General features: G+C 32.8%; 1 protein-coding gene across 1 annotated transcript; it reads left to right on the top strand.

Moving 5' to 3' along the window:
* Window positions 1-620: 620 nt before the first annotated feature.
* LOC113861333 (vacuolar protein sorting-associated protein 52 A) lies at window positions 621-9,532 on the top strand. The gene is made up of 20 exons (XM_027494089.1): window positions 621-909; window positions 1,022-1,116; window positions 1,265-1,322; window positions 1,413-1,508; window positions 1,672-1,773; window positions 2,062-2,145; window positions 2,475-2,555; window positions 3,387-3,530; window positions 3,656-3,747; window positions 3,884-3,965; window positions 4,794-4,976; window positions 5,590-5,705; window positions 5,803-5,861; window positions 6,085-6,185; window positions 7,011-7,061; window positions 7,678-7,857; window positions 7,936-8,070; window positions 8,303-8,377; window positions 8,866-8,923; window positions 9,007-9,532. The coding sequence occupies exons 1-20, from the start codon at window positions 883-885 to the stop codon at window positions 9,309-9,311; spliced, it is 2,124 nt and encodes a 707-aa protein (XP_027349890.1). The 5' UTR covers window positions 621-882; the 3' UTR covers window positions 9,312-9,532.
* Window positions 9,533-11,525: the final 1,993 nt, after the last annotated feature.

Below are 11,525 nucleotides of genomic sequence, written 5' to 3'. Positions count from 1 at the left end.
GCACCCATTTAACATGTGTAAGCAAATGATCGCTCTACGTGCCTCAATAAAATATATTTTTTACAATAATACAAACAGACATTTTAATGAGTGGTAATTACAAGTCTATTAGAATGGAATATAAATAAACTTTTTAATGAGTGTTTAAAAGAAAAAAATCAAATTAAAAAATAAAACAAATATTTTTTATAAATTAAAAATATTCTATATACTTAATCATTTATTTTTTATTTAACTTATTTATAAATTAAAGTACATGAGTGGCATTAACTTATAAAAAAGAAAAAATTAAATGTGTAAGTGCTTGTTAAAATAGTATTTATAAACTATCTCTATAACTTAATCGTAGACTACTTGTAATTACTATTTGGCTCGCATTGCCTTAGAAAGTGGTTTATCTTTTTAAATTTGATGTGTCTAATATTTACAAAATGATGATTTTAATTTTTAAATTTGATTGTCATTACTGGTCAATCTAATTTTGATAATGTTAATTAGTGTACATTAAATTTATAAACTAAAATAATCGATAATTGTCAAAATAAATGAAAATTAAGAACTGGAAATTATTTTTCACGAGGCAAAAATAATCCGTAATTACAATTTGAGTCTCTAATTTGATAGTTTATACTGTAATTTCGCTTGATTCCGCTGTGGCCCCATCTCCATCCCAATATATTTTCTGTCGACTCGACTAGTTTCCGGCATCGCATACAGTTATTAGTTTCGTCTTGGTGGATCCATTCAGATCTCATCTCAGCAAGCCAAGGACCAACTCTGAATCTGATGCGTGTGCATTTGATTTTGATGATGCTGAACCTGAAGCCGCGCTTCTTCTTCTAATCCACTAATTACTTCATTCTCTTATCAACCAAAGCAACAATGGCTGATGTCGCCGGAACTGCAGTGGTGCGAACTCATAAGCGTTTCTTTTCAATTACACTTCAACTTAAGTTTCATACAATTATTATTATCAGCAACTTCTTTTCCTTTATATTTTGGTTATTCCGCGCCTGTGCAGAGCCCCTCTGTTGGCGAAACCAATGATGCGCATAAGAATGTGTTCGATTTGGGAGCATTTGTTGGAGACCTAACTTTGGAAGAGGATCCAAGCAGGTCTTCCATTTCTACTACTCTGACCTCGCCTTCAAATTTTACGTTTATTGTTGTTCGATTTAGTTCATCCACTTATGAGCTTGCAAATTTAGAGTCGAAATGATGTTACTACTTTGTTTCATTTATTTTGGTTAACTTAATTTTGCAGCGATGATGTATCGTTGGAGGGGCTGGAACAGGAACTGGAAGAATGTAAGAACAATGATGTAAGTTACTTTGTCATCATTGTGATGAAAACACTGCCATTGAAAAAGATCAGCATATATTGAGTTATTATGTTGCTGTGTTTTGTGTAGGTAGTTGCGAATATATTATCAAAAGGAACAAAACTTAGGGATTATACAAAGGGAGTTGAGAATGATTTGCGCAAAGTTGAATTGGATTCAATTCAGGTTTGTGGTAGATTTTTGAAATTTTTAACAGCTGTTACATTTCATTTTGCTTTGTGTGGTTTGGTGATTTTTATGAATGTCCCATCAAAGTGTGGTTGCAGTACACATCTAATGCTTTTGTTTTGATTGATTCAATGATTAATTTCCCAATCTTTTATTGCAGGATTATATCAAGGAAAGTGATAATCTAGTCTCTCTTCACGATCAAATTCGTGATTGTGATAGTATCTTGTCACAGATGGAAACTCTTCTTAGTGGATTTCAGGTCTGTTGTTGGCCAAGTAAATTTTATCCTAAAACTTGAATTTGACTCTACAACTTTTTCTTCCTTTTTATGAAGACTTTTCCATGCGAAAATTATTGTATTCACTCTGCAAAACTAAAGTACTTATTGACCTGTTTTTCATCTTTAATAGTCACGTAACAAAAACAGTGTTATAATCATAGTATAATACATTCAATAATTTGAAGGACTTACTAAAAAATTTTCAGTACATTTCTTTTTGTCTATATTGAATATCAAATCATGAAATATTTCTTAATTTTTTATCAGGCTGAAATTGGTTCCATTAGTTCAGACATAAAGATTCTCCAGGAGAAGTCTATGGATATGAGTTTGAGACTTAAGAATCGTAAGGTATGAATGTTTAATTTAAACAAAAAGGATTTCAAAGTTGCTCACAAATTGCCACACCCTTTAGCCTTTGCTTAATATAATACAACCTTAGCAAAACAATTAATATTATGTAGCTTCCTGTTCTTTTGATCTGGGAAGCAACCTGCTTCAGAAGGGTGTTTACATTGAAAGTTGGATTTCATTAAACGTTTGATGAGAGAAAATATAGCTTCAATATCACATGATCATTAGTCATTTTCATCTCTTCTCCTTGCTTGCACCCCCCAATAAGGTAGCCTCTCTCATCTATCTCCACTTCTGTTATGAATTTGTCTTGTTTCATCCAACAGGTGGCTGAATCCAAATTGGCTAAGTTTGTGGAAGACATAATAGTCCCTCCAAGGATGATCGACGTTCTTGTTGATGGAGAGGTATTTATGTTTTTCCATGATCTACTTCTATCCAGAAGTATTGCATAAGTTGCTTTTGGTGGTGTGAAAAACGTATTTATTCTTTTCCAATAGTATTATTCTCTCTTTTCATTTTACTTTCCTTTCAGTTTTCATGACCTTGAAACCAACATTATAATTGAGGATTTCTCAAATGTTTTGTTTGTGGCTTTGGTTCCTCAGGTTATTGGTCACTTCTTGTTTATGATTTTCTAGACTCTATTTTTTTGGCTTTGGTAATTCTATTGATCTATTTGAGAATCTTGTTTTAGCTTGAATCCTGATTGACATTATTATACCATAACATTGCCAGCCATGGTAACTTTTAAAATTTGTATAATGAAATATTGGATTTGAGAATAATGCCTAGATTTACAGATTATTTCTCCTGAATTTCTGATTAAATACTTCTTCTAGGTCTTCGTTGACATTTTGGCCTAGAGTTAAATTGTTTTAAGGCGAGTCTGGAAGAGCTTATAGAGAACTTATGAAAATAGCTTATGATTTTCATAAGCTTTTTTTTGGCTTATTTTAATAAGATTTTTTATATAGCTTTTCAAAATAAACTCTTTTCTGTTTATTCTGACAAGTTTGATGATCAAATTCATGTCATAAGCCCTCACATGAAAAAACTTATCCAATAAACGCTTTATTGAACTACTTGCCCAAAGACACCCTTATTCATCTAGATCTATGTTTTGAATGAATTTCATTTAGAACACTCAGGACTTAATTTATGTAGTGCTCATTATAATTACATTTTCTGATATATTCCGTTTTAATTAGACTTGTACTCTTTGGACTTCTTTTCAGGTCAATGAGGAATATATGAGAACTCTAGAGACTCTTAGTAAGAAACTGAAGTTTGTAGAAGTAGATCCAATGGTTAAAGCTTCAAAAGCTCTAAAAGATGTTCAACCAGAGCTTGAAAAGCTCAGGCAGAAAGCGGTTTCAAAGGTTATTAATAGTTAAAATAATAATAATATTACTCTTCTTGCTGAATTCTCTTTTTATTTGAGAGATCATACGTAGACCATTTACTGGGTTAACAAATAATTTTATCATTGGCTATCCATCTGCAGGTGTTTGACTTTATTGTTCAGAAGCTCTATGCACTGAGAAAACCCAAAACAAATATCCAAATACTTCAACAAAATGTCCTTTTAAAATACAAGTGAGTTTTTCTTTTGTCTTTTTAAGAGCATGGTAGTTTTCTTTGTGATTGTTTGTGACAAGTGAAACCATTGTGGTAATGTTTGTTAGCTTTTGGATTCTCTATTAATCTAATGAATGGAAGTACAAAAGTGTAGGTATGTTGTTACATTCCTCAAGGAACATGGCAAGGAAATATATAACGAAGTCCGTGCAGCATACATTGATACAATGAGCAAGGTAACTGTTAAAATTTGAATTTAGAATAAATATTGGTATTAGGAGTAGAAAAGGTTTGGTTGCTCTTATAATGCAATTATTTTTGTCTATTCTTGCTCTGAAGCATCTTTATCAAAGTACAATTCACTTTATATCAACATTATGGCCCATGTGTCATCTAGAGAGTCTTTTATATATATATAAGTTTAGTATTTTAAAACCTATGCTACCTACAAACTTGGAACCTGTTGACAAAAAACTTGTTTTCTGTCTATGATTCTACCTAAATATAAGCTCAATAAGGAAGGAAGCCCACACCAAAAATAGGCAATATTTTTTTTTCTAAATGGTGTGATGTGGCTATGATAGCATTGGAGCGTTAGGTAACTCTGGATTTGAACTGTCAAAGACAACTTCTATATGGAAGATGTTACTGGTTCTATGTTGATAATCTAGTGTCTTTGATGCTATACCTCATTAATCTGTTATTAACCTTCGTAGATTTGTAGTTCTAAATCATCAATATACATAAAAGACTTTGTTTTGGAATTTGGACTGTTGGATAAGCTGAATTTTGCATAACCTGACTTTTTCAATAAGCTCTTGTCAAATGAGAGCTTCATAAATTTAACTATGAAGCTTACTGAAATAAGCTAAAATGATCTCATTTTTATTCACTTCTCCAAGAATTTTATTGAAATAAGATAAAAAGAACTTATACAAAGGTCATAACCCACTTTCATTAACCCAAATAAGCTCATCCAAATGTGCCTTAGGATAAATTTAGATAGAAACAGTGAAATTAAAGATAATTTCAAGAAATACTCTAATGCTACCATATGTTTGCAGGTTCTTAGTGCTCATTTCCGTGCTTATATACAAGCATTGGAAAAACTACAGCTGGATATAGCAACATATAATGATTTAATTGGTGTCGAGACAAGAAGCACTAGTCTATTTATAAGAGCAAGGGAACCACTGAAGAATCGATCTGCTGTATTTGCTCTTGGGGATAGGATAAACATATTGAAGGTATGACTCTGTCCAGAAAAAAATGGAAATCCGTGCAGATGGTTCTCTTATTGACTACTAATTGAATTGTTCTAGAAATACAAGTGTTTATTTACTTAAGTTATGTTGTTATTGATGTCCATAGTTCACTTCAAGGAGTGAAGGTCACTTAAAACTAGGAAAAACAATTGTTAATCTTACCCTCTTGAACCAGCTTTTGGGTTAGGCTTAGTCCATTTCTAATAATGTGTCAAAGCTTTATCCAGTTTTGATGATAGGACAGATAGGTCACCCACCCCATAGATGTCTACTCTTGGAAACTTCACTGTCCTTGATGTCCAGGTGTGATGGAAAAGGGTGTTAAGATATCTGATATCAACTAGAAACATAGTCAAAATACTCCTTATAAGGCTTAGACAATTTCTTTCTTTAGTTAGCTTTTAGGGTTGAGTTTGGCGCAATCCTTTTCTACCACGTGTTATTCCTTTGTTGTAATGTTATTATTTAGTCTTTCTTGTGCTTTGGATGGTTTAATAGGAATTGATATGTAATTAGATGATTTTACTCAGATTTACAGACTTTTTGGATAACTGCATTAGATTTGACAGTACATTTTTTGTTACGCTGGTAACAGGAAATTGATGAACCTGCATTGATTCCTCATATAGCTGAAGCCAGCTCCATTAAATATCCATATGAAGTCTTGTTCAGAAGCTTGCAGAAGCTGCTTATGGATACTGCTACTTCAGAGTAATATACGGTTTCCTAAGCCTCTTCATACTCATAAAATGCTGACTAGCATATCCCCATTGCTATGCATGTTAACACTATTTTCTTTCATCTGCAGATATAATTTCTGTGATGATTTCTTTGGAGAAGAATCTATATTTTATGACATTTTTTCAGGTATTTATGATGGAGTGTCTTGGTTATTTTGGGGAGTTTTTTTCACTTAAAATTTAATCAGATAGTATACTGAAGGGGGGCTTATAGCTTATTGATATGTGAGATGAAGATTGTTGGATACATCATACAATGCCACTGATCACTTCAGTGCTAAATATTTTCATGTCATCTCAGAATTCAGTTCTCAAGCAAGTCCTTATTATTTGCACTTTGGTATTGTCAGGTCCATTTGGTGTCATTGATGAGCACTTCAATTCAGTACTTCCAAATTGTTATGATGCTATAGGCCTCATGCTTATGATTCGCATAATACACCAGCATCAGGTAATGTTTCATTTTGTAAGGCTCATATTTTGATATTTTGGAAAAAGAACATGTTAGAAAAACACCATAATGATGCTAATTAGTCATTTCTAGCCTAAGAAGGTGTATTCTCATGAGCTGATTCTTAACAATTCTAGTATTTTATTACAACTTTCAAGAATCTGAATTTTAACCCCCTCTTGAAATCCGTGAAGATGGTGTTTGAAACTAAAAAATAGGAATAATTTGATTTGATTTATGAATCAATTCTTATGTTTTGAATTTATTTACAAATCAAATTCTATGTTTGGAACACATTAAAGATGAATTTAGTTGACTTTATATTAGCAGTTTATTTAGAGTTGATTAAATGACTAAACTAATAAAGGCAAAAAAAAAAAAAAAAGAATCAATTACCAACTATTAAAATTAAACCAAATCCAACCAAATTTTAGTGGATTTCTATTTGGACACAACAAGTTTATAAATAAAATCAATTCTTATTACAAAGTATTTCATTTATAAATCAAATCAATTATTAAAATATTTTATTCCAAACAAGACTGAAAGAGAATTCACTCCATAGTTTGGGGGCTTGAAAACATCATTTTGGAAGGAACTACCATATAAATGAATAATGTCAAAATGATCCATACAACATGAAAATACTGATGACGCAGATAAAGCTTTGTAAGAAATATATAGCAAACAACAGGATAAATAGTAGCATTTAAACAAATTCCATTTGTATTGCTATGCTAGATGTTTCAGCAGATTTGCTTAGTTCCTTTGAAGATATTTCACTTTTGCAATTAACTTGTAACTGGTGTACTTTTTCAATTTCAGCTCATCATGTCTCGGAGACGAATTCCATGTTTGGATTCTTATTTAGACAAGGTCAGTTTTATTACATGCATTGGGCTGTGAGGCTAGTCCATTTATAATTAAGGTATTAAAGTCACTGTTATTTAACTCTTGTTAAATTAACAACAGAGGTGAAAGAGAAAGGGGAAAAAATGACTTTGGTTGATGACAGGAAAACTCAAGTCTAGCAAGATTTTTTCCCTTTGTTTTCATTGGGATGAAGTCCGTTGACACTTCCTCATATAGTGTGATTGAATTTGCTGGGTGACAGAAAATCTAGAGTCTGACAAGTTTTTCCAACTTTAGTTTTCTGCTCCATAATCCAGATCACATTTTTGTACAATATATAGAAATTTTATGTATTCTTTTATCTGATAAATATCATGAAGCAGAGTATGGAGGATGTTCATTTTACTTTTTTCTAAATCCCCCCCCCCCCCTTCCTTCTCACCTCTTTCTTTATTACCTCTTCTATTTAGTCACACATTCTTGGTTCGCTGATATCCCTTGCTCTTGCAACTAGATCATGGTTAAGAGTTACCTCTGAATTTAAATGGACCTGCAATATAATGGCTTTAAGGAATACTGCTAGTATAATGAGCCTGTGGAGTTTATTGATCCATGATGAAGCTAATTTTATTTTTGGCAGGTGAATATTTCCCTGTGGCCTAGATTTAAAATGGTATTTGACATGCACCTCAACAGCTTGCGTAACGCAAATGTGAAGACATTATGGGAAGATGATGTTCATCCTCACTACGTCATAAGGCGTTATGCTGAGTTTACTGCTTCACTTATTCATTTAAATGCTGAATGTGGAGATGGTCAGGTTAGTATGATAAAAATGAGAGTCATCAAGTTTTCTTTTGTAAATTTCTGATATAATCTATCTTCTGATTGATTGCAGCTTGATTTGAATTTGGAACGACTTAGAATGGCTGTTGATGACTTACTTATCAAGCTTGCAAAGAACTTCCCGAAACCAAAATTACAAACAGTGTTTCTTATAAACAATTATGATATGACAATTACTGTTCTGAAGGTAGGAATCTGCAAAATAACTTTGTTTTAAAGAACAGCTATTGCCTATATCTGCATCAGTTGAAAGTTCAAGGGTAAGACAAAAAAGTTACTTGGACAGGGGACAAAATAGCTGAATGGGAAAAATAATAGGATAAGTTCCTTTAATTGAAGTATGATGTTGTTTACATAACCAGATAGGTTTCCCTCTTTTAACTTGTGGCAACTGAAATTTCCCTCTTGCTTGACTCCAGGAAGCAGGTCCTGAAGGTGGGAAGATTCAAATGCACTTCGAGGAACTGTTGAAGAGCAATACAACAATATTTGTGGTAACTGCAATCGTTTTTTGTGTATATAGCTTCAAAATAATGTTAAGTTTGTGTTTTGATAGTTTCAGGAAGAAATGAGGACATCATTTTTTTTCGTTGCTATATCTTCACATTCTTGATTCTTTTGCCTTATAACCTTTATGTCAAAGACCCACCTTCGTTTAGAAAATTGTAGCATTATAAATCCTAAATTAGAGATAATGACTTTCAAATAAGACAAGTTTGCTGAGTTGGTCCTCCGTTCAATTCATGAAAGTCAATTTATTACTAGAAAAAAAAGGTGAAAACCATTTATGCAAGTAAAAACAATTAATGACTATGCTCTCCACCTCGAGGGGAGAACCTACAATAGTTGTAAATTTAATGAGAGCTTCAGACTGAAGAAAGGGAAAGTGCACCTATAGATTATACAAGGCAAATATAATAGAAGTTTCCCACCAGTTCTTATGTGTGGTTGTCCTTACAGTTCTCTTCATTCTTCCTTGCAGGAAGAACTGCTTCAAGAACATTTCAATGATTTAATCAAGTTTGTAAAGGCCAGAGCCTGTAAGTATCATCTTAAAAAAGACACCATGGTAAAATGTTTATGTTCTCTATTTTGATGGGCTTGATTGCGTGTAATTTATCAGCGGAGGACCCAACATCGAGTACAGATAAACCCATAACTGTCGCCGAAGTGGAGCCACTAGTGAAGGATTTTGCGAGTAGGTGGAAGGCTGCAATAGAGCTGATGCACAAAGACGTTATCACTTCTTTCAGCAATTTCTTGTGTGGTATGGAGATCTTAAGGGCTGCGTTGACTCAATTGTTGCTTTATTATACAAGACTCTCGGATTGCATTAAGAGGATCGTTGGTGGGTCTGCATTGAACAAGGATCTTGTTTCTATATCTTCAATCATGTATGAAATTAAGAAATACTCGCGGACTTTCTAATTTATTGAGGATGTCATAGATATATACTGGACCTCATTCACAATCAATGGTATTCGATTTAATATTATGTAAAAGAAAAACTTCTTTTGGATCCTGTGTATGGAAGTTTGCTTCTTCTGGGACATCCAAATAGGTGCTCTTTTTGCTGCAGCCTACTTGGGCAGCCTATTTGGGAATTACTAAAGTATAAAGTAAAGAAGCCTTAAGCACACACCATTGCTGATATGTGATATTCTGTAATTTGCGCAAAAGCTTGTCTGATGTAGATTTTCTTCAAACCATGATTAAGGATTCTAAATAGAAATCCAAATACACCAGGTGCAGTAACAATAAATAGTGAAATCCATGAATTCACCGAATGTGGAGATGCATGCAATTGTGCATGTCATCAGTGGCCGAACAATCATTAAATTTCTTCCTAACTTTTTGTTTCTAGTTAGAAGTTAATATATAAACGACATATTTACTAAATTTTTATCTACTTGTTACTTTCCAAAGTATTTTTGAAAATTGGGGAAGGAAGAAAATCCCTATTTGCTTAGCAGAAAATCAACTTTGTTTGTCATTAAGAGTATCTTTAATAGTACGATTCATTACACGTAGTTATTTTCAGAGTTGCTTATCTCGATTTTGTGAAAAGGTAATCTCGCATAGAGACGCATGCAATTACTAATAAAAGCAACCGTGTTTATATTAAAAAAAATGTAGGCTCAATATTCTTTTTTATTTAGTTTATTGAGAGAGAAATAAGATTATTGCGTGAACAAAATCATCCTTAGGCAAATATTTCTTTTAATGTTACACATATTACCTCTTTTTAAGGTAAGTAATCGATACTTACATAATTATCTATTCTTTAAATTAATTAATATTATTATATATCAACAAGTTTTAGTTATTTAACTTTTTCTTTGTCATAAATCCTTATTAATTAAAGATATTTCAGCAACTTTCAATAAAGATACCATGATATATTGATTCTTTTCAGTAATCGTGGGCCAATGTTCTTGTGCTGCATTTATTTATTTTAACTTCCTATTCTTTGCCTTTTACCAAAAAAAAAAGTGCTTCATTTACATGTGTGCGTAAAATAAGATCAATTTCACCAACTCCTGACACCCTTAGTCCTTGAAGTTATTCACCAAGAATTTGTAAATGGATCTCTACGATAAAAAAGTATATACATATATATTGAAAATATCCGTTGCTTTAACATTTTTTGGGTCAAGAAAAAGAAGACCCAGTGGAATATCCACGTCCTCCCTCCCTATTCTTGGTTACTCAAATCAAACAAGATAACTTTTGGGTTACCATGAATGATCCAACCTTACGCATCCCACCCTTCTCTGACTCCCGGACTGTACATGCCGACCCATTTCCTACAACCAAAAATACAGTACTTAGAATTTCGGATTAATAATTTAAATATGGTAATTATAAAATGAAATTATAGAAATAAGATGTTTTTAGGCAAAAAAATACGTGAATACGGTGTTCAAAAAACGCCTTTGGCCATTTTTCCATGAAAGAGAAGATAACCTGCAACTTGAGACTCCATTAACGTGACCCAGAGCTTGAAAGTCGCCTGAAAAATCGCCATTGGCGACCTTTGAACCTGCAATTTTTCTGCAACAAGCTTAAAGTCATTGATGGATGCTAGAGGTGCTGAAAAATCGTCATTGGCGATCTTTGACCAGGTCAGGGAGTCTTCGGGTTTCACTGTAACTCGTCACGCTTGTCACACATGTCTAGAGCTGTGAAAATCGCCATTGGTTATTTTTGGGTCAGGATCTCTGCATTTCACTGTTTTATGCAGGCATGGGCAATGGTCCTAGTAAAAATCGCCAATGGCGAGTTTTGAAGTTATAAATTTACCCCAGGTAACAAGAAGCCATGCACGGGGGAGAGGGAAGTCTGAGGTAGAAGGAGAAGGGAGAAGGGACGTGGGAGAGAGAGGTACGGGGTAGAAGGATAAGGGAGAAAGGCGTTCTGAGGTTGAAGAAGGTGAAGAAAATCAAAATTAAATTAGAATAGAAAAATATTACAAGAAATGGTTAGAGATACAAGCACGTTTCAGATAACATTCGCAAGTTAAATTTGTTAAATATATTCATATTTTTTCATATTTTATAATAAAATATATATTTATCCATATTGTTAAGTTTAAATAATAATAATAATTACTATTATAATTCCAAATTTTGTTAATAAATT

The sequence above is a fragment of the Abrus precatorius genome, unplaced genomic scaffold (genome assembly GCF_003935025.1).
Source record: "Abrus precatorius isolate BTA unplaced genomic scaffold, Abrus_2018 Scaffold3, whole genome shotgun sequence".
In the NCBI taxonomy this organism is placed as follows: domain Eukaryota; kingdom Viridiplantae; phylum Streptophyta; class Magnoliopsida; order Fabales; family Fabaceae; genus Abrus; species Abrus precatorius.
Note: the sequence above shows the minus strand (reverse complement) of the source record. Positions and strands in the feature narration are given on the sequence as shown.

Bases quoted from the DNA above. Each gene is read 5' to 3' on its own strand.
- LOC113861333 (XM_027494089.1), top strand. From the start codon at position 883: ATGGCTGATGTCGCCGGAACTGCAGTG. The intron at 7,858-7,935 runs GTTAGTATGATA...GATTGATTGCAG, and splicing joins CTGAATGTGGAGATGGTCAG to CTTGATTTGAATTTGGAACG. The intron at 8,924-9,006 runs GTAAGTATCATC...GTAATTTATCAG, and splicing joins GTTTGTAAAGGCCAGAGCCT to CGGAGGACCCAACATCGAGT.